This window comes from Cavia porcellus, unplaced genomic scaffold (assembly GCF_034190915.1).
Source record: "Cavia porcellus strain 051 isolate PalLab524CR breed Dunkin Hartley unplaced genomic scaffold, mCavPor4.1 scaffold_7, whole genome shotgun sequence".
Classification (NCBI taxonomy): domain Eukaryota; kingdom Metazoa; phylum Chordata; class Mammalia; order Rodentia; family Caviidae; genus Cavia; species Cavia porcellus.
This window is the reverse complement of record NW_026947490.1, coordinates 44,815,227-44,839,151: the sequence shown is the minus strand read 5'-3', so window position 1 is coordinate 44,839,151 and position 23,925 is coordinate 44,815,227. Positions and strand designations below refer to the sequence as shown.

The 23,925-nt window shown below is 37.5% G+C and overlaps 2 protein-coding genes across 2 annotated transcripts in view; both read right to left on the bottom strand.

The window, feature by feature from the left end:
• The window catches only part of LOC100733491 (T-cell surface glycoprotein CD1b3-like), a 351,357-nt gene that overhangs the window by 112,443 nt on the left and 214,989 nt on the right, over positions 1-23,925 (bottom strand). The gene's annotated exons all lie outside the window — the stretch shown is intronic.
• Cd1c2 (CD1c2 molecule) lies at positions 11,073-14,136 on the bottom strand. Its single transcript, NM_001172854.1, is given in 6 exon segments — positions 11,073-11,094; positions 11,667-11,757; positions 12,093-12,371; positions 12,603-12,881; positions 13,534-13,800; positions 14,076-14,136. Coding segments are annotated over 6 exon segments (999 nt in total).

Genomic DNA, 23,925 nt, shown 5'->3' with positions numbered 1-23,925 from the left:
TAAATCATACAAAGTGGATATTCAAACAGTGAGACTGAAAACAGTTCTGTTCAGTGATCCAACAAAAACTTAGTAATATGGTTATCAATCCTACACACTTAAACGTACATGCAGTTATATCCTTTAGAGCACTTTCTTTTCCTATCATTTTTATAATAGCAATTACACATTTAGGGTTATGTTATTCCTACATTTCTTATTACTTTTTACATTAGAGACACAATGTGATATTTATAAATATGATTATTATTTATTTCACTAATGAGGATAGTCTCAAGTGGTCTCCACTTGCCTATGAAGGCCTCAAGATCATCTTTATTATAGCTGAGTAATATTCCATTGTACAAAAATACCACAATTTTTTCATCCACTCTGTGGTTGATGGCCATCTTGGCTGTTTCCAAGATCTATTACAAATTGTTCTGCTATGAACATGGGTATACATATATCAATGTGATAAGGCCTTTTCAGATTTTCTTGGAAAATACCCAGTAGGGGAATAGCTGGATTGAATGGAACTTCCAATCCTAGTCTTCTGTGAAATCTCCATACTGATTTCCATAGTGGTTGCACCAGTCTGCACTCCCACCAACAGTGGAGAAGTGTTCCTTTTTTTCCCTGAAAACTCACCAACATTTGTTATCAGTTGATTTCTTGATGGCAGCTATTCTTTCTAGAGTGAGATGAAATCTCAAGGCTGTTTTAATTTGCATTTCTTGAATGACAAGTGATGGTGAATCATGCATTTATTTGCCATTTTTATATCTTCATCTGAGAGCTGTGTGTTTATCACGATGCCCATTTTTGGAGAAGACCTTTGAATTTTGGGGGCTTGATGTTTTTCAATACTTTACATGTTCTGGATATAAGTCCTTTGTCTGAGGGGTTGCTGGCTAAAATTTTTTCCCATTCTGTGTATTTTCTTTTCACTCTGTTGGTGATTTCTTTTGAAGTGTAGAAACTTTTCAATAATAAGAGATCCCATTTGTTGATTCTATGAAGTGTTTGTTGTGCAGTTTGCATTTTGTTAATGAATTCTCTGCCTACCACTATGTCTCCAACACTTCTACCTACCTTTTTATGCTGTAAATTCAGTGTTTCTCTTTTTAATATTTAGAACTATGATCCATTTAGACTTTAGTTTTGTGCATGGTGATAGGCATGTGTCTAGTGTCAGCCTTCAGCATATAGAGAGCCAATTTTTCCAGCATCATTTATTATAGAGGCTATCCTTCTTCCAGTGAACATGTTTAGCCCCTTTGTCAAATATTAGGTGGATGAGTGTGTCTCTAGTTGTGGTTGCATACTGTAATCTGTTCCATTGATCCTCAGGACTACTTCATTGTCAGAACTATACTGATTTTATCACTGTTGCTTTGTAGTATAGTTTCAAGTTAGGAATTGAGATTCCTCCTGCCTTGCCTTTGTTGCCCAGAATTGCCTTTGCTATACAAATTGTCTCCTGTTTCCAAAGGAATTTTAGGAGTGTTTTCTCTAGATCTGTGAGCTATGTTAATGGTATTTTGATTGGGATTGCATTAAATCTGTATAACAGTTTTGGGAGTTTGGCCATTTTCACAATGTTGGTTCTTCCTAACCAACAGCAAGGAATATCATTCCATTGTATAATATCGTCTTCAATCTCCTTTTTTAGCCTAGCATAATTTTCAGCATATAGGTCTTTTACATTCTTGATCAGATTGATTCCTAACTATTTCATTTTTTTACACTCTATTGTGAAGGGAGATATTTCCAAAATATCTCTCTCATGGGGTTTTTGCTTGTGTCCAGGAATGCTATTGATTTTTGAACAATGACTTTGTATTCAGCTACGCTACTGAATTTGTTTATTACCTATAATAGTCTTTTAATGGAGTTTTTAGGGTCTCCTATATAGAATGTCATGTTATCTGCAAGTAGTGATAATTTAACTTCTTCCTTTCCTATCTTTATCCCTTTTATTTCTCTCTTCTGTATGATTGCCCTAGCTAGTGTTTCCAGAACTATATTGAATAGGAGTGGTGATAGTGGACATCCTTGTCTTGTTCCTGATTTTAAATTGAAAGCTCTCAGTTTTTGTCCATATAATGTGGGCTGTTGATTTGTCATCGATGGCATTTATAAGATTGAGGCAGAAAGTGTGTATTCCAAGTTTCTGTAGGGTTTTTATCATGAACATGTATTGGACTGTACTAAAAGCTTTTTCAGCATCTATTGAGATGACCTGTGGTTTTTGTTTTTGGCTCTGTTGATGTGGTGTATTACATTTATTGATTTGAGTATGTTACACCATCTCTGCATTCCTGGAATGAGACTACATGGTCAAGATGTATAATCTTCTTGATGATTTTCTGCATTCTACTTACCAGTATTTTATTGAGATTCTTTGCATCAATGTTCATTAGTGAGGTTGGCTTATAACACTTCATTTTGTTTGGAGCTTTCTCTGATTTTTGTATCAGAGTGATACTGCCCTTCAGGAATGATTTAGGGAGGATTGCTTCTTCTTCAATTTCATTGAAGAGTTTAAAGAATATTGGCATCAAATATTGTCTAAATTTCCTGTAGAATTCAGTCGTGAATCAATCACTACATGGGATTTTCTTTGTTGGTATGTTTTTAACTACATTTTCAATTTCAATAGCTGATACTGGGTTATTTAAAATTGATATATCTTCTTGGTTGAGATTTTGTCGTTCATATGTTTCTAGAAATCTGTCAATTTCCTCCATGTTTTCCACTCTACATGAGTGGAGATTTTCAAAGTAGGTACTCATGATCTTTTGAATTTCATGGGTTCTGTAGTAATCCCCCCCCCCTTTTTCAGTCCTTATTGCATGAATTTGGGTTTTTTTCTTTTTCTTTATGAAGTGAGCTAGAGGTTTGTCAATTTTGTTTATTTTCTCAAAAAACAAGCTTTTTGATTCATTAATTCTTTGTATTGTTTTTTTAGTTTCAACTGTGTTTATTTATGCTCTAATCTTTACAATTTCCTCTCTTCTATGAACTTTGGGTTTAAGTTGCTTCCCTTTTTCTAGAAGCTTGAGATGAAGCATTAGGTTGTTTATTTGTGCTCTTTCTGTTTTGTTGATGTGACAATTTATTGCTATATATTTCCTTTTTAAGACCATTTTCATTGCATCCCACAGGTAATAGTATGTTGTTTCTGCATTTTGATTGAATTGTAGTTATTGCTTTATTTCTTCTTTAATTTCATCTGAAGCCCACTGGTTGTTCAAAAGGTTGTTATTTAATTTCCATGTGTTTATGCAGGTTTTGCAAGGCTTCTTGCCATTGATTTCCAATTTTAATGTGCTATGGTAAGATATTAATCATGGGAAATTTTCAATAACTTTGTATTTACTTAAGAATGGTTTATGGGATAATATATGGTCCATTTTGGAAGATGTGCCATGTGCAGCTGAGAAGAATGTGTATTCTGAGGTGGTTGGGTGTGCTCTCAGGTATGATTCAGTTCTATTACCTCTTTGCTGACTTTTTGTCTAGTTGATCTATCTCTTTGTGACATGGGCTGTTAATGTCCCATGTTAAAATTGTGTTCTTGTGTATTTGATTTTTCATGTCCATTAGTAACTGTCTTATATAGGTGGGTACTCCTATATTTGTTGCATATATTTTTATAATTGTTAGTTCTTCCTCTTGAATTTTTCCACTAATGAGTATGTAGTGACCTTCCTTATCTCTTTTAAACATTTTAGGTTTGAAGATCACATTTTCTTCAAATAGAAGAGTTACCCCTGCTTTTTTCTGGGTACCTGTTGCATGGAATACTGTTTTCTATCCTTTGACTTTTAATCTATGAGTTTCCTTTTATGTCAGATGTGTTTCTTGCATACAGTATATTGTGGGATCATGTTTCTTGATCCATTTTATTAACCTATTTCTTTTGATAGGTGAATTGAGGCCATTTACATTTATGGATACAACTGATATGTATTGGCTTGACTTTGCCATGTTATGTTCCAGTTCTTTGCTTTCTGCTTTTCCCTCTGGTTTAATTGCTTGTCCTACCTGTTGGTTTCTTTCTGCTGTTGTTTTAGGGATTGTGGTCATTTTTATCTCTATTGAGTATGTCTTTGAATATTCTTTCTAGGATTGGCTTGGTGGATGTGAATTTCCTCAGTTGTTGTTTTCCATGGAAGTATCGTGTTTCACCATTAAATTTGAATGAAAGTTTTGCTGGTACATCAACCTGGGTTGATATTGTTTCCTTCAGGGCTTGATATACCTCCCTCCAAGATCTTCATGACTTGAGGACTTGTGCTGAAAAACCTTCTGTGATTCTAATGTGCTTTCCTTGATAGGTGAGTTGTGTCTTTTCTCTAATGGCTTTTAGTATTCTGTTTTTATGCTTTATATCCGAGACCTTAATTATATATGTCTGGTTGTAGATTTATCTTGGTTGTGACTGGCATTCTATATGCCTCACATATCTGCATATCAGATTTTTCCTCATGTTTGGGAAGTTTTCTTCTATTATTTCTGTGAATATTTTGGTTATGTCATTTGCATTGACTTCTACAACTTCAGTAATGCCATTATTCTTATTTTTTTTTTCTCTTGGCATCACATTAAAGTTGCTGGATTTTCACGTCATGCTGCTTTGTTATTTTTAAAAGTTCTATTCTTTCATGATCACTAATTGTGATCTTGTCCTCAAGGCACGAAATCCTATTCTTAGCTTCATTTAAACAGTTCTGCCAGCTTTCAATAGAATTTTTTTTTCTTGGATGTCTCTTTGAGTTTTTTTCATGAATTCTGCATGTTTTCTACATTGTTCATTCAAGCTTCCAATCTGCTTGCCATGCTCCTGCACTTTGTTCTCTATATTTTCTTTAGCTGTGCTTAGCCACTAGTTTGCTAAGGTTATTATTTCTAAATTTACATGGGAGAGTACTTCTAATTTTATTTCCTCTATAGCCTCATGGAGTTTTTTTTTTTTTAATTTCACTTTCTATCTTCTCAGAGATTTCTGGTGTGTTACTTTTTAATTCCTCTATTTCAGTGTCTCCTATACTTGTTCCTGATGGCCTGCATTTTGCTTTTTCATTTTGCCATTTTCTCCTTTTGAGTATCTCAATCCCACTAGTGTCAATTTTTGGTAGTGTGTATCTTGGGGTCCTAATGTAAAGCTGATGTTTGACCAATTGCGTGGTACCACAGTGAATAGCCGGGCCAGTCATCTGACTTCTCACTGCAAGGCCTGTTGGGTGAGTTCTATATTCTTCCGGAGCCATCAAGCCTAGTAGTAATGATGTAGGCAAACATTTAGTTCCTGCTATTATTTTATCTTAAGGTTATTCCAGGTCACTAAATCTCCCTGTCTGTAGTATTTGTGTTGGCTGAGACCCTAATGTGTCTCTATTGTGTGCCTGTGTGTCTCATAAGCCTTTTTTATTTTCTCCAAGTTCAGGAAGTCTTTATTGGCACACTCCTTCCCCTGTTTGATGTTTTCTGTGTATAGGTAGGGGTCAGCCACACTCTTGCCAGACTCACCATGTTCTCACAGTTAGTTGGAGTGAGCTTTACTACTGGTCTATTACACATTGTACATCTCTATTTTAGAGGCATACTCATCACACTGACTATAGCTTGCTCAGATCTTCCATTTTGGTGAAGTAGTCACTAAATCTCCCCTCGGGCTAGCACAGTTAATGTGTTGTAGTCCAAGGTTCTGAGAGAAAGGGTGGGAGCTCTGGTTGGAGTTCCCTGATCCCACAAGGTCATCTGTGGAAACAATGGAAGTTGCAGGAGGGGCCTGGGTCTGGGCTGGCCCCATGTGTGCCTTTGGCTGAAGTTCTTGGGTGCCACAAGTTGCCATATTTTCATATATTTATTTGTTCTTTGCATTTCTTAATCTGATAATTGTATATTCATCTCAGATGTTCAGTTTTGGATTGGATATTTGAATTTTGGGGGAGTGATTCTAGGGTTTTTTCAATTCAATTTATATATTCTAGATAAAATTCCTTGGCATGAGGAACAACTGACTACAATTTTTATCACTCTATGTGTGGTCTTTTTACTCTGTTGGTGATTTCTTTTGTTGTGCAAAAGCTTTTTAACAAGCTGAGATCCCATTTATTGATGCTTTATAGTATTTCACTTGCAGTCTTGGTTTTATTCATAAAGTCTCTGCCTAAACCTATGTATTCAAGATTTCTACCATTTTCTCTTCCAGTAAATTTAATGATTCTGCTTTGATATTTAGATCTTTGATCAGCTTTGACTTTAATTTAGTGAATGGTTTAGACATGAATCTAGTTTTAGTGTCTGTCATGTAGAAAGTAAGTTTTTCCAGCATCACTTATTAAAGAAACTATATTTCTTCAAGTGAACATATTCAGTTCCTATGTCAAAGATAAAGTGTTTGAGTATGTTCGTGTTGTGTCTACATTTTCTATTCTGTTAAATTAATCCCCCAGCCTTTTTTTTTTTTTTTGCTAAAGCCATGCTGATTTTATAAAAGCAGCTTTGTAGTACTTCTGGGGTTGTTATATCCTCTGATTTGTCTTTATTGCCCAGAATTGCCTTTGCTATTCTACACCTCTTCTCATTCCAAATGAATTTTAGGAATGCTTTCTCTAGATCTGTGTGGTATACTAAAGGTATTTTGATTGGGAACACATTAAATTTGTATGGCAGTTTTAAGAGTATGGCCACTTTCAGTATGTTGGTTCTTCTTATTCAAGAGCAAGGGATGTCTATGCATTACCTGACATCCTCTTCAATCTCCTTTTTAACAGTACTGTAATTTTCACCTACAGATCTTTTACATTCTCTGTTAGATTGTCTCTTACATATTTCATTTTTTGGATGCTATTCTAAGGGATGTACTCTCCTTAGTTTCTCTGTGATTTTCATGATTGTGTACAGGAATTCTCTTGATTTTTTAGTGTTGCCTGTGTATTCAGCTATCCTGATGAATTTACTTAAATCTAGCAGGCTTTTGGTGGATTCTTTGGGATCTTCTATGTAAACTATCACATCATTGTCTAATAAAGATAATTTAATTCCTCTTTTCCTCTCTTTGTTCGTTTTATCTCTTTCTCTTGCTTAATTGCTCTGTCTAATATTTCCAGAACTTTAGTAAATAGAAGTGGTTGTAATGGACACCCTTGACTTACTCCTGAACTTGAGGTGAAAGGTTTCAGTTTTTGACCTTTTAATATGACGTAACCTGCTGATTTGTCACAGATGGCTTTTATAAGATTGTGGTAAAGACCATCTAGTCCAATTTTTGTAGAGTTTTTATCATGAATTGGTTTTAGACTTTATGAAATGCTTTTTCTGCATCTATTCAAAAGTTCACATAATTTTTGTCTTTAGTTCTGTTGATATGATGTATTACATTTATTGATCTGCATATGTTGGAGCATCCTGGCAACCCTGAGAAGAATATTAATTGGCTGTGGTATATGATCTTCTCGATGACCTGGTGCATTCCCTTTTCCAGTATCTTACTGAGGTTTTTGTGCCTATATTCACAAGGAGGTTTTTGGCCTACAGTTTTTTTTTGTTTTTTTTTTTTGGTTTTTTTTATGGTTGGATTCTTCTCTGGATTTAGAGACAGAATAATACTCGCATCCAGAAATTATTTTCAAATTACTTCTTCCATTTTAATTTTCTTAGAGTTTCAGCATGTGTGGCCTTATTTCTTCTCTAAATTTTTTTTAGAATTCAATAGTGAATCTGTCAAGCCCTCAATTGTACATTATTGCTAAATATTTAATACATTTTCAATCTCATTAGCTGATATCAGATTACTTGAAATTTTTATATCTTCTCAATTTGGTTTTGGCAATTTGATTAAGATGAAAAAATCTGTCTATTTCTTCTATATTTTCTATATTAGAATATATATTCTCTTGGTAGGTGCGATAATCTGAATTTCCATGAAAAATATGATTTTTCTTTTTATTAATAACTGCTTGAATTTATGTTTTTACTTTCCTCTTTTTGATAATGCTGGCTAGTGGTTTATCAATTTTATTTATTCTTTCAAAGAACCAACATTTTATTCATTGATTTTTTTTGTAATCTCTTATGTTTATTTCTGCTCTTATCTTTATAATCTCCCTTGTAAAAGTTTTGGGTTTGATTTGTTCTTTTTCTAGAAGTTTAAAGGTCAACATTAGGTTGTTTATTTTAGATCATTCTGTTGTCCTAATGTGTGAGTTTATTGCTATAAATTTCCCTTTTAGAACTGCTTTCTGTTGTAGAGGGGCTAGCGATTTAACTTAGTGGCATAAGTGCCTGCCTTGCAAGCACACAGTCATGAATTTGAGCCCCACACCAAAAAAAAAAAAAAAAAAAAAAAAAAGAAGAAGAATGAAAGAAAGAAAGGAACAATCAGGATAAGAGATCCAGCCATGGTGGAACATACGTGCCTGAGCAAGAACAAAATTCACCTCCCTTCCTGGTAAGTGCCCCTGGTGCAAGCCAAAGAGAGAACCAGTCAGCATCTTCCAAGATCCAGCCATGGTGGAATGTACGTGGCTGAGCAAGAAAGCAATCCACCTTCCTTCCTAATAAGTGACCCTGGCACAATCCAGGAGAACCATTCAGTGTCTCCCAATCTGACCATGGTGGAACTTAGGTAGCTGAGCAAAAAAGCAATTCACCATCCTTCCTGGTAAACACCTCTGGTGTGAGCCAGGAAGAGAACCAGTCGTCATGTCCCAAGATCCAGCCATGGTAAGTCTTAGGAACTTGAGCAAGAAAGCAATCCACCTCCATTCCCAGTAAGCACCCTGGCATGAGCCAGGAAGAGAACCACCCAGCGCCTCCTGTGAGCCTACCAGTGCATAAGCTGAGAATGAGATGTTTTATCCATTCCCCTCCCTGCCCTTAGGAACTGGGGGCAGAGATCTGAGCATTTCTATGATGACTATATGCAATGTAGCAAGTATGGGAGATTTCCTTTTATCTTTCCTTTGAAGGCAAATGTTTTTACTGTTTGCTTTGTTCTGATTGTTGTGTTCTATTCAATATTCTCTTTCAGTTGGTTTTATAATGTTCTGGTTTTTGGTTTGATTTTACTATACCTAATTGAATGGACAATTATTGTGAAGATAATGAGATATACTATGGTACATATTACTGTTACCTAGATATCCTGCTGTGAAGTTCTGTACCAGTTTCACAGCATTGTCTCAATCATCTTTGTTCTGTGTTGTTGTTATATTTTACTACCTTCAAAATAAAATTGTTTTTTAAGAAGTGTGAGAATTATTAGAATTTAACATGAGAATGCTCTCTTTTGTAACAACATCAGGAAATATGATGGAGACCACCAGACTTGCTGTAATCAGAAATTCAGACACAATTTAGAACGGACAGAGAAATTCCATTTGCAGAGAGGTTATAGCAACAGTAATCATCAGTGGAAAAACTCAACTGGCAACATGACAGGTGCCGGATGCTGCAGTACTAGCTGAGACACAGATCAAACCAAGCAAAATTTATCAGAGACATATGGAAGATAAGACAATGAACTCTGATAAACTCCCACCTATTTACAGAGATTTGAATGCCTGTGCACCCACATGCACACATACACATGCACACATACACATACTCTAAGGAGAGACCAAAAAGAATCATAGTTAATACACCGACATGTCCTGATTATACACAAGGACTTGCATATATGACGTACAGCCCAGCACAAATGTGTAAACAGTCAAGTGATTAACACATGTCCTCAATCATATAGGGCACAAGGTGGAGACCTTAGTTATTTAAGCTGTTGACACTCAGCCTCTGCTCTATCATTGCTTCCCAGTAAGGTGTGCTGACCCAGGAATAGTTCCTGAGAAGCTAAGTTTAACAATTAAAATAATAACTAAAGAAAGAATGGGACATGGGAAAAGAGGGAGGCATGGATGGAGGGAGAGAAAAGATAGATAAAGGAAACAAACAGTTATATGTTTTAAAAGAGGTGCAGGAGTAAACAGAGACATCAGTGACTACAAAACGCAGGGTAAGAAAAATATACAAAATGTTTTCAAGCAAAGAATTGATAAAAACAAAGAATAATAAATGAGCACACAGTAACACAAAATACCAAAATGCTTTTCTTAATGAGTCTCATAATGAAAACTATTTCTATTCAGCAATGAAAAGGAAAAAGACTGTTCCCAATTATCTTGTTTTAAGCTCCTGTATCATTTTCATTGTTTTTTGCTTGGTTTTATTCTGCTTTGTTTTGTTTGATTTTATTATATCTGATGACATAGGCAGCTATTTCAAAGGTGGCATAATATATTATGGCAGCCAGTGTTGAAGTCCTATTAACTTGTTTTAAAATCCTTTTTCACTTTCACTGTTTTGTTTTGATTAGGTTTATTCTGTTTTATTTTGTTATTTTTCGTTTTCTTGAAAGAGATAGAATAAGCTGCATTTTTCTATAATACAAGTTCTGCAAGGTCTGTAATGAGCATAAGTAAACTACAAAAAGGATACTGAAATTTCTCAGCTAACTTAATCATTTAAATCAGAAAAAGAACATCAGTGTTTCAAATGTTCCAACAGTATCAGAGAGGAAAAATAAGGGAAAAAAACTGACAATACTACAGTTATTCTAAGCTCATATGGTAGTTTACATTTACTTGTTTATTTTCCCATTAAGTATATATTGAATGTAAGAAAGGTACCCTTGTCATGGTCCTTACCTTCAAGGAATTAAAAAGAAAAGGAGGAAAGAAGACCTGGGTAAGACCAATTCAGGAAGCAAAAGAGACAAGATTGTAACAGAGTGCAGTGGAAGGGCTCACTGAGGTCAGAGGAGTAAAAGCCTGCTTCATAGACAAGGGTCAACAAGATCTCTGAACAGTGACATCAGGAAGGGCAATCAATGATGTAATACTACTGACAAAAATAGAGGTGCTGTCCTATGGAGTATCAGAATACGGGCCACATCAACAAGTGATTAGCATAAAAAATGAGAAACAGTTTAAACAGATTGTAGAAACATGTCATCATCATGCTGTCCAAAGCTCCTGGGAATTTGGCTTCTTGTTACCAAGGGAGAGGCCGGAGCAGTCATCTCATGGGATACCCTGATACGTGCTGTGGAAAAATGGAAGAAACACTAGATAAATTGAAGAAGGTGCTACTATTGATACATTGCATCAACTTGAGAAGTTTAGAAGTTTAACTAAACAACTCAGCAGGGAACCAAGGTCCTTACTTTCCAAACAAGGAAGAGGAAGGCAAAGAGATATTATTCTATTCAGCAGTGAAAAGCAAAAAGACTGCTCCCAATTATCTTGTTTTAAAGTCCCATATCATTTTCATTGCTTCTACCCTGGAGGGGGGTGACCTGTGTAAAATATAAGTGAGAAAATCAGGCTAGCTCTTTCCTTTCCTTTTTTTTTTTTTCTCTTGCTGCCTTTTTTGTCTTCAACTCTTTTGATATGTTGCCCTGTGCCATGCCACCCTGCCTTGGAATCAGCTGATTATGGATTGAACTCCACAAACTTTGAGCTAAATAAACTATTCCTTCCTTAATTTGGGGTTTTGGGTTTTATGTCTTAGCAAAGAGAGAAAAGTAACCAAGGTAAACAGCAAAACAAAAGGTAATGGATGTAACAAACACGGAACAAAAAGTGGCAGGTAAGAAGTAAATACAAAGAACTCACCAACGTTTCTTACACAACAACACAAGAACTATCAGAAGCACCAGGGGCACTATCACTGCCAAGGCAATCAAGATCACCGAAAGGCCATGTCCTGTGGTATTGGAGATACACATACATGTCATCTAAAACCTGCTGCTGGTTCTACTCTATTCATTAGATTTTTAAAATAATATATGACTGGGTAAATGCCATACCATTTATCCTGTTACAGTCACTCTATTCCCATTTCTGCCCAAGGAAGATTCTCTGGCTTCCCAAAAATGTCTTGAATCTATGTGTTTCTCAGTTTTGACCTCTCACATCCTGGAATTGCTCATGTTCATGTCTTTGTTACTTTCTTCAACTAAATCTGGCCTCATCAAACCTTCCTCTATCCTACCTCATGCTCAAGGGCCCCCAAGCCAAACCTTCAAACTCTAGTCTCACCCCAGTAGAGGATGATGTCTTGGTCTCTCAGGCTGCTGTGCCTCACTCGACAAGACAGCCCAGCTGCCTCTTCAGCTACCACATTCAGGGTCACCCGAAGATACCATGTCCCATCAGCATGTGGAAGAATATCGCCTTGTTTAGTTTCCAGTTGTTCCTGTGCACCTCGCATCCACATCACCCAAATAGGCTTTGGGTAGAAACCAGAGACATGACAAGCCAGCAAAAGTCGACCAGGCTCGAGGTTGGGACTACTGGATAGCCAGACCTCTGGTCTCACTGCATGAAGAAGAAGAGAACTCAGAAATGGACATATTACACAGCTTAATTACACAGATACTCAAGCCAGTATTCAGTGCCTTTTTTGTTCCTCTAGGAACTAGCTCTTGTCCCCTTCCCTGTGCTAAGTTTGAAGCTTTCTTGTCCCTTTCCCTGTGCTAAATTTGAAGAGGGTGACAGGCAGAGGCATGACACAAACAGAACAATCTCAGAGGAAAGGGCTAAACTGACCTTGTCTCTGAAGATCCATCTTTCCTGCTTCCAGGAGACTCAGTAGTAAACGGGGGCAGATGTCATTCATGACATAGTATGCTATTTCCTTGGTGGCTTCATAAGTATTGAGTATATCACAGGCCTTCTGGGCCCTAGTCTCACCCTCTGGAGATGGCACACATGATTTGTGTTGGAAACTCAGGAAATTTAATCCATTAAAAGCTACATGGAGGAAGCTTTTTGTGGTCTCTCTGGAGTGCAGCTCACATCCAAGTCTCACCTGTATGTCAAAGGGATCTGGGGGAAGAAAATAATGAGAACAAAAGGGTAAAGGAAGAAAATGAGAGCAATGATATCAGAATTTAAGGGGCTGATCAGGAACTAGTATAAAAATTTTTATGTAGATGTGATAATGAACTAAAGATATGCACAATTAGAAACAAAGGAAGGAAAAAATGCTAAGGGTGAAAAATGGGAACAGTAAAAGATAAATATCTTCAATTAACAAGAGATCGACCTGAGCACAGTTTAAAGAAATGATATGTGATCTCCATAATATAAGCTATAGGGGATGTGAGGAACTGTTTTGAAGGAGATGAAAGTGCATTTCATGTTGCATAACATTGGTCACCATTGTTGTTACACTGTGAATGTAGACTTTTGGGGATATTGAAGAGCTGTGTTTTCAGGAAATCAATTACAGAACCAGATAACTTTGTACCTCTGGACTGTGCACCACAGAAGGAGATCACAGTGGAAAAGTTTAGATAAAAACTATTCCTGAAGTAGCAAAAGCCTGAAAATTTTCAGTAAATATTTGGAATGTACCCTATACATGCATACTTTTATCTTGATATGAGATAATAAATATGTACAAGCAAGGAACATGAAATATTTCCCAGAAATAGAACCCTCAAAAAATCTCTCAATCTCAGTTGATTGAACTCACATTTGAACTGTAACTGACTGGCTTGTTGGTGAACGTCCAATGTTAATTCAGCAAAATGGACACGTAATAGCAGCTGCATGTCCGTCACCTCTTCATTGCTGAAGTTGCCCCTGGACCAGGCATGTAGGAAAATTATTGTGCCTGACTCACTGTCCCAGCTGTGAGTCTGCAACTGATCCAGCCAAGCAGAGCCAAGATTTTGTGTCCAGGACTGGTTGGCATAGGATGAGATCTGCATTAAGTACAATGAAATGTTTTCCTGGACCACTGTAGAAGAAGTTCCAGTAGTACAAGGAAAGCAGCAGGGGAAAGGAGAAAAATAAATTAGAAAATAAACCAGTTACCAGAGGAAAAAGCATAATGGTCAGCTTAACAACATTTTCTTTACAAAAGACACCTGTTCTAACATGATCCTCAAGAAAAAATAGAGACAGGGTGCTCAAACTTCCAGGCTTCCAGAATTCTAAGTAATTTATCTTAAGAAGGCTTGCAAAACTCCACCCAGACCCAATCAAATTGAAAACTGACAGAGATGTTCTTACCATTTTCAGTGATACTCCCTCCAAGGACAACATCCACAAATAGAAATTGTAGAAACAGCATGTCATCTATAGGTGTCCTCTTTTCTCACCAAAATGTATCCTTTCCATGGGCTATAACTTTCTTCTACCAGAAGTGGACCTCCTCCACCAGCTAATGATGACTACCAAGAAAGCCTGAAGCTTCCCTCGACCTTGGGCCTCCTACACAGCCTCTCATTTCCCCTCTATCTTGAACTAGTTATACTCTCCACCCTGGAATTGAACTGCTCTCCTCTCCACTAAGCTCCTTCTCATTTACAGAACTACACCAATCATTCTTGGAACAAGTGGTATATGACATTTAAAGGTCATTTCATATTTAAGGATCTTGTACGTCATCTACAAAATGAGAAGACATACATCATGCTTTTCTCTGGTCATGCTTGCTTTAACCAAGTGCAGTTCTTCCAATTTTTCCAGTTAGCTATGCCTCTAAACTCCATCACGCCCCCACTTGTGGCCATTCCATCTCTCTCCCTTTTGAATAGTCTCTAACCCTTCTCTTTCCCATTTTATACCTTCTTCTACCATTTTCTCAGCTCTCAATTCTCTTTGGTGCTTTTTAAATTGTATCTATTTTAAATTTTACGTTACAGCCATTTGCAACAGTCATATTATACTCATACTATATGAGACCCGCTATTGAGTTTACCCATATATTCTGTTACCAGAATAGCATTTCATCTGTAATTGATATTAAGTATCTTACTAGGTGTTAGAACATACATAGATTATCAATATAGTTTCACTTATCAATATATTTCAAACAACAGAAGTATATTTAAATGGAGAACTAAAAGTCATTGTGATATTTTTCTGTTTTAGTATACAGAATCCTAGATATAAATATATTTACAAAAGTATATTCTAGAGAACTACTGTAGCTGACCAGGTACATTCTGACTCCCTGGAGTGTCCATAATATAAAATCCTAGAGGAGGGGTTGAGGATTTAGCTCAGCAACATAAGAGCCTTCCTGGAAAGGGCATGGTCATGAGTTCGATCCCAGTACCAAAAAAAAAAAAAAAAAAAAAAAAAAATCCATGAGAAGCAACCTGCACTTCTCACTGAGGACTAACTTCTGTGCAGTGTGCAATTGTGAAAAACAAGAAACTGCCTATAGCAAAGATCAGAAACTCCACAAATAAATTAAATTTTGTGATATGACAAGTACATTGGCAGAAACCATCATTTATGAATATTCAAGGATATTTAAGTAATCGTGAAACATTTGTTAATAATCCTCATTACTTAATATGTATGAATAGATAAAATCAAAATCATTTTAGACTCAGACAATGTTTCTTTTTTATGTGTCCCCAAAATAATATTCATTGAATGAAAGTGTGGGCACCTATTTTTTTATTTAAAGAGATAGAAACAAAAAAATATATGGAGGAAAAAAGGGTAGAAATAATACGGAATTACAGAAAAATAAACGGTAAGAAATCACCAGTTGATAAGTTACATATTGTCATCTTAGAGATAGTTGTTCACGTTAAAAAATTAAAGTATGTAAAATGACATTGAAATAGTGACACTGCCAATAGTTCTGTTCAATGATCTAACAAAAACTTAGTTATATTGTTATCAGTCCTACACATTTGTTTTTTATCATAAAGAGGGTAAGATTAAACATATCAAAATAGAACAAAACAGTTCAAGAAGAAACAATTTAAAGAAATACAGATTTCAAAGCAAGTCCACTGGAGATCTTCACTGTTTATCTAATTGTCTCTAGTTTATTCCAAATAATTGTCCCCATCTTCACACACATTAAATACATATGGCATATTATAGAACTAATCAAATCACTACAAGATAATGAAGGCTTTTTAGGTCTTCAAGACCTGTCATTGGAGAAGACAATAATAACTAGCATAGTGTCTCTCATTCTTTTCATAGTAGCTGTCGTTATCTTTACATATGCTGAAACTGAACTTAAGACAAGACTAATAGCACTCTGAACAGTGAATAATAGCATTGCTAGATTTTATATCATGATGCTACAGAATTAGCATTGGGGTTCTTAGTGTCTCTTCTTTAGAGTATCTGTTCATTACATCTTGCATTATATTATCTGTTCCCATAAATAGTTTTTAAAATCTCCCCATGTGTAAATTTCTACATATATATCTATCCTCTCTGTATTATAGGAAAAAGCAAATCCTAACAAGACAGCAAAAAAAATTCCTAGAAAAACATTCAATGAAAAAGACACATAAGACCACAATATTAGGTGATCTACCATAGTTACTATGCTTTCTCTTGTTATTTTCAATAGAATTGTCCACATCATCAGGCTTAATATAGTTAAGCATAGTATTACATAGCTATTTTATAAAAACACAACTTTGAAAACATTGTAGGACTTGAGAGCTGTTAATAATTAAAACCGGTATGGATATCTTTTATATCTAATCATCTTCAGAGTAGTTGTCTCTACTTTTAGGGTTGATACTATCAAACATACAAAATTCAAATAAAATCAGCCAAAGCAAAACAGCAGTTTAACAAACCAGCTTCAAATAATATCAGTCATAGTAAAACAATGTAAGTATTGGGTTTCGATTTAATTTAATAGGAAATTAAGGATAGTTACCGTGGTATAACCTGCTATTTTTGGGTCAGATGTCTGTGCCCTCAAATCTGATATGAGTGGACAGACCAGAACAAAATAAATTCAAACTAAACAGAGCAATAAGACTACTGTGACTTTTAAATCCTGATACACTATTAACAATGACCTTTGCCTTTTTTATAATGTATCAAAACTATCCGTACTAAAGATTATAGCTTACCGTCTCTGCCTCATGTCTGCTACTCCACTTTACTGCTATAATTTGTCCACCTTACTCCCTCATTCCACTGTCTGCCCCATTCATTGAGGCGTCTCTGCCACTGTTTCTGGAATCCTGGTATTCCTTGCTCTCTCTCTCTCTCTGAAGGGTTGGGTTGGTAGCCATGAACTCCCACAGTTCCTCCTTGTCTTGGAAACATCTTACTTCTCCATTAATTTTGAGACACAGTTTTTCTGGGTATGTCAGTCTTGGTTACAAATTATTTTCTTTCGGGGCATGTAATATTTCCCCCAGGGCCTTCTGATTTGAGAGTTTGTGTTTCGACAAGTCTGTTGTTATTTTGATAATTTTCCTGTTGTAGGTTATCTGCTTCTTTTCCCTGACTTCTTTTAGTAATCTGTTCTTTTGGTGGATTTCTGGAATCTTGATTATTATATGTCTGGGTATAGATCTGTTTTGGTTGTAGGTAGCTGGAGTTCTGTATGCCTCATTTATCTGGATATCATTTTTTTTCTTATGCTTGGGAAGTTTTCTTTTAATATATCTGTGAATATTCTTTGTATTTCATTTTTGGTTGATCCTGCTTCCTCGCTCACATTCTTTGTTCTTAAGTTATGTATCCTTTTGTCATCTTCTAGCCTTTGAATTGTTTCTTTCTGATTCCTTGTTATTTTTAAGAGGTCTTTTCTTTCACAATCATATATCAAAAATCTCTCTTCAAGTTTCAAAAGGCTAATTTTAGTTTCTGACAAAGCATTTTGCCAGTGTTCAATGGAGTTTTTAATTTCCTGGTAATCTCTTTGGATCTGTTTCATATATTCTATGTTACATTTAAATTCTTCTTCAGAAGTTTCTCTTTCTTTTCTGATTTCCTCTGCTCTTCCATCTGTATTCTCTTGTGAGGTGATTACCATTCCTTTATATCTTGCCTCACTTAGATCATAAGTACAGGTTTAAATTCATCTGTGAGGTCATGAAGCTATTTCTTTATTTCAGCTGATGCTGTATCTAGTATTGGATAGTTACTGTACTGATTCTCTTCTGTGTTTACTTCTCCTGGTCCTATTTTCCCATGCTCAGCAACTGTAGATTTTTTTTTTAATTTCTATCTCTTGTCAAGTTTCTGGTTTCTTTCAGAATGGTGTGTCCTTGGAGTCTCTGGCCTTCTCCATATTGCTTAGAGCCTTTCCGAAGCATGCTGACTTGATTTTTTGCTGCCCCCCCGCCAATTTTTTGTTATCTAATGTAGGCAGGGATGCAGGGATAGTGCAAGCTAGCCTCCAGCCACTGTGCCAGTCAATCTCTAAGTTAGGTTTTACCTTGTGGACGTCCCAGAGTCATGACTATTTTGTATCTGCTTATTGGGACCCAATCAGAGGCATGGTTCTGCCCCAGCAGATCCTGCCAGTTCTCTCTCTGCCAGAAGCAGCTGACTAATGTCACTGTGGTGCAGGGCTCTGCCCAAATCCCAGCTGTCCTCTACCAGACCTCTCTGTGCCAGGGGTGACTATCTGATGTCACTGTGGTGCCGGGTCTGCCCAGTTCCAAGATGCCCTTCAGCAGTCCTCTCTGTGTCACTAATGCTGTTATGGCATCAGGCTCTTCCCAATTTCAAGATGTCCTCTACCAGACCTCTCTGTGCCAAGGGAGACTATCTGATGTCGCCACAGAGGTGTGTCCTCTGCCCAACTCCAAGATGTCCTCCACTAGTCCTCTCTATGTCACTGATGCTGCAACAGTGGTAGGCTCTGCCCAGTTCCAAGATGTCCTCCAGGTAGCAACAGCAGCCATAGGGACCCAGTCACTAGTATTTACTGGGACTCAATGCAGATCTTCCTCTTGGGTCCACTGCACACTGCGCACACTTGTCTTCACTACGTTCCCAGCACAGCATGGATTGGTCAGAAAACTGCATGCTGTCCAGCTTCAGGGCACCAGAGCCTCTCACAGTCTCCTCCGATGCAGCCAGGTAGCTTTGGCTGCCTTGCGGGGTCCCAGGTCTCAATTTCCAGCAGTTGTCAAGAGCCAATATAGCTTTTTCTCTTGGATCCACTGGTCAGCGTACTGCATTAAGAGTACCGGATTCGCAGACTCCTGTTATTGGCAGCCACAGTCTCAGCATGACCTTAAATCCTCTGGCCATGCCTAGTACAGTGTGGAATGGGGCTCAGCAAGTACAGCTTCAGGCTTCAGCTTTCCATCCATGCTTTTCCTTCCTTTTCCTAGTTTTATTTTTCCCTTCGGTTACCACCTTGGTTAATAAGAATCATTATGCATTTCTCTGCTCTTATCCATGCTGTCATATTCTAGAATCTAATCTGATTTCTCCACAGAGACTCTCCACCCAACCCCATAGCAAGTCACCATTTTTGAAGCTCTCCATGGGCGCTTTTTAAAAGCACATTTCTGACACTATTTTTTTTAAACTCATTTATTTTATCGTACATATTTACTGTGTAAAACATGATGTTTCAGTAGCCACAGTGGGTTTCTCAAACTTGTCAATATTAACTAAACAGTTGGAAGTAATTTATGATAGATTCTTCCTATTATAGCCAAGATTATTTGCCAGCCTCCATGAGCTTCAATCTACAGAACAGTATGCAATTTAAATCTTCAAGTCATTCACCAGCCACAGTTTTTAGCTGGTTGATGGTAAGCTCTTAGTTTAGGGTTTAGGAAGTGACAGCGGGTACAGTATCTGTTATCACATATTTTTCTCTTCTCCATAATTCTACAGGAGGAATACAGTTCTCCTGAGATCTGGGCTGTGGGATGTGAGAACCATGAGACATCTTCAGGCTTAACCATGTAAGATATCATATTTAATCTTCTGGATTTACACTACTGTCTTGCAATTTGCCTAATAAAACACAGGTAGTATCCTTCCTTTTCTGCTAAACTCAGAACCTAGTATCATAAGCATACCATGAGGTAGATGAAACAAATTACCAAAGGTTCAATTGTTTGCTTGTGTAACCCAAGTGATCTGATGAGGATTGAACCCCAGATGGAGAGATCATACTCACCACTGGGAGTGTGAATGTGTGTCTATTACCAAAACTCACACATTGAATCCCTAATCTTCATAACAATAAGGTTATGTTGGACATGCAAAGCAAGCAACTGACAAGAGAAATACTAAAGGTGGTGCCCAGATCCAATTGGGTAAGTATCCTTATAGTAATTATAATACACACTGGCCATGTCTCAAGGCAAAAGCCTGCAATTCCATTGAAATCCCATCACTTTATAGGCTGATGCAGAAGAATCACAAATTCAAGCCCAGCCTGAGCAACTAAATGAGGACATTTAAAAAAAAATTCTAAAGGATTGGAAATGTAACTTAATGGGAAAATACCATAAAAAATCAAAAGTAAACACCAAAGAACCAGTGCTTATTCAATATTTCTGTTCTTCTCTCTCTCCCTCTCCACAAGTGTGTACTTGTGTATATGTGTGTGTGTCCATGTATGTGCATCCATGCACCCATCGAAGAAAGGCCATGCCAGCACACAGTAGCAGCCAGCTGTCTATGATCCAGAAAGATTGACCTTATGAAAAACTAAATGTGCCAGAAACTTGATCATAAACTTCTACTTATTAGAACTGAAAAAAACGAACTTTTGTGTTTCAAGCCACCCAACTAACTTACTGTATGGTTTCATGGAATTGTAAGCAGAATAATGACACTCACCTAATTGTAGTAGTGCTGGAAAATGCCACCTGAGTCTTCCCACTTGAGTGGTTGCCCTTGTGCATCAGGGAACAGAAGAAGAAGAGGAGTGGGAGGAAGAAGAAAAGAGGAAGACAAGGGGAAATCAGAAGATATAATCTGAGAGCATCTTGCTGCAGGGGAACAAGGTTGAGGGGGAACATACTTGTGTTTCCTGAATTCACTAATGAGATAACTCATTCTCAGAGGAAAAAGTGAAAAATGAGAGATAAAAAGTATTTAGGAAAAATTCTGTCTCAAGACAATCACCAGGGTAGTAACACTCTTGCCCTTACCATAATAACACCCATCCAGTCAGCCAGGTACTTAGAAAACTGCTTTGTGTAAAAACTTGACTCCTTTAACTCCTACAGTCAACACATAAATTCTCTCCACTTCTAAAATCTGTTTTTTTTTCTCTAGTCTCACTGACAATCTGCTTTCATCATGAAGGACGCAGATCAAAACCACAATACCCTATCTGAATACCACAGATACATCTGCTCTGCTGTCCACTTCTGAGTTGCTCTGTCAAATGTGAACATTCCAGGTACAGTGGCACAAGAATCTAATCCCAGCCCACTGAAGGAATGGCAGGAAGATTATTGCATCTGGAACCAGCCTGGGCTCTGTGGTGTGACCCAGTCTAAAAAAAAAAAATTGAACTTGATGACATCAGTCTCATTCTTAAAATATTTTAATTGATTTGATGAAAATACCACAAACTCCTAAGTATATCACTTTTATGCCCAGACCCTTTTGTATATTAACCCACAAAATGGTGGGGAAAGGGTGCTCTACAAACAGAAACTAGCAGACTATTTATGCTTGTGATTATTTTTTAAAAAAAAATTCTAAAGGATTGGAAATGTAACTTAAGGTCTAAGAATCTGAAATTTATATAAAATGCTATAAGGAGAGAAGAAATGTGACATATATATGGATAACCCAAATCCTAAAAGGGAAATCTGAGAAGAGTAGGACATACTATATTTGCACCCAATCATACAGAGGGGCTCAGCGACCTGGGGGAGCCCAGCATTCTTCCTTTCTTACCAATTTTGCTAAGCTCTTTTCTGGATTTTTTTTCTGAAGCCATAGGCACCTCCATGTTCACTTTTGCCTGGGCTCTTCTGTGACCCTCCCCTGAATCCATTCCAAGGGGTGCTTTTGTCCCTTGGCAGATGAGCTTTTCCTGGGACTCTGATGACATACCTCATCCCACAACATCCCACACTGTGATCTGTCATTCCATCCCCACAAGCAGAAACCCCACTCACTGCCCACTTCCCTCTCAAAGAAACCCCACAGCATCCCACAATCTCATGCTGCTCTTAAGGTTTTTCATTTCCCCTTCAGCTCTGTTTCATTTTTCTCTTCCAGGTGTGTCTCTAATTTGTCTTCTTCTCTGTCCCATTTACAGCAGGAGAAAGACCCCAGAGCACCAGGATGAACTCCTGGCCTGACCTCTTGCCACACACCATGAAATGACTTGTTTGGAAGAATTTGATTAGAGGACCATCAAGTTCTCTGATTCCATTTCAAATTTTACATTTTTATTTGATCTATTTTCTTCTTCATTTCCATATAGTCTTTTCCTTGTCTTCTCTGCTACCATGTCCTCATTTCTTAATCTTTGTATGTGTTCTCATGCTTTTCTCACCTTTTATCTGAGTTCCTTGGGTTTACTTTCTATCTCACATCAATTATATCTAAACTCCCCACCCATTCATGCTAAGGACCACTCCTACTGTAACTAAATCTTGAAACATCAAAAATTGTCTTATCACTCAAGTGTTAGATATTTGTAAGTAAATATATAAACCACAGTAAGACATTTATATTGCAAGGTAGAACATAATGAAAAAAATTTAAAACTACAAAACACATATATATTGGATAATTATCATTTTTTAAAAATTATTTATATATGCCAACAATGAACTCACAATAATTTAAAAACCACTGGCTTGGCCCTGCTCAGTGACCCCGAGTGGCAGGGGAACTGCCTGAACTGAGTGGGATGAGTTGAAGCCCTGCATGGTGAACTCCCCCAGCCATGCAATCTCAACACTTCACTCAGAACCTGTTAGGGCCTTGCTCAGCACTTCCAAACAGCCAGGGACCTGCGGTAGGTTGCTTCGGTCCTAACTGGGCTCTGCTGCTTAGTGACCATGAGTGTCAGGGGAAACTCATAAACTGAATGCCACAAGAAGAAGGCCTACATAGTGAATTTCACCTAGCTGTGCAACCTTGGTGCCTCACTTAGAACCTGTTAGGGCTGCACCCAGCATCCCCAAACAGCTGGGGAGATTTGATGTGCCAAATGGCATGAGCTGAAGGCTGCACAACATACTCCATCTAGTTGCTCATCCTTGGTACAACACTCAGAAAATGCAAATTCCCACCCAGCATCCTTAAGTAGAAAAGGAGCTTCAGAGTGCCACTTAAGGTGAGCTGAATGTCCAAGAAGCATTCTACTTCCATTTGAGGAGCCTTTGAGTGCCATTAGTAATTCAGTAAGACTTGCATAATGACACACACACAACTTTGGTACTCCTCACAGTACATAGAGATATCCTCAAACCAGGAAGGAACTGAGACCTTGCATTTGGATTCCCCGAGGGAATACAGGAAAATTACAAAATGAAAGTGAAAATGTAATCTCAAACTTGCAAACCACACCAAACAAACCAATCAGATATGGACATAAAACATAGAAGAAACTGTAAGCCATGAACCTGAAACTTATTAAATGATAGCAGTTGAAGTAAAGAAACAACTCCAGGAAGCTGTAAAGAACTCAGGTAAGAAATAATCTCCCAGGTAAAATGGAAATGACAAACATAATAAGAGAAAAGCTGAACATCTCTGAAAAAGACATAGTTTAAATAATTGAAGAGTGGAGGCAGTGTGGCAGACTGCAGCCCTTCCAGGGGGAGAACCAACAGTGTCTCCTGAGATCCATGCCATGTTTGAACTTAGGACTCTGGGAAGCCAAGCAAGCCACCTCCCCTCCCTGGTAAGCAGAGGCAGTGGGACAGACTGCAGCCCTGCCAGAGGGAGAACCAGTAGTGTATCCTGAGATCCACACCATGTTGGAACTTAGGACACTGGGAAGCCAAGCAAGCACCTTTCCTCCCTGGTAAGTGGTGGTGGTCTGGCTGACTGCAAGCCCTTCCAGGGGGAGAACCAACAGCAGCTCCTGAGATCCATGCCATGTTGGAACTGAGGACACTCTGAAACCAAGTGACCATCCTGCCTACCTGCTAAGCAATAGTGAAGCTACTGCTAA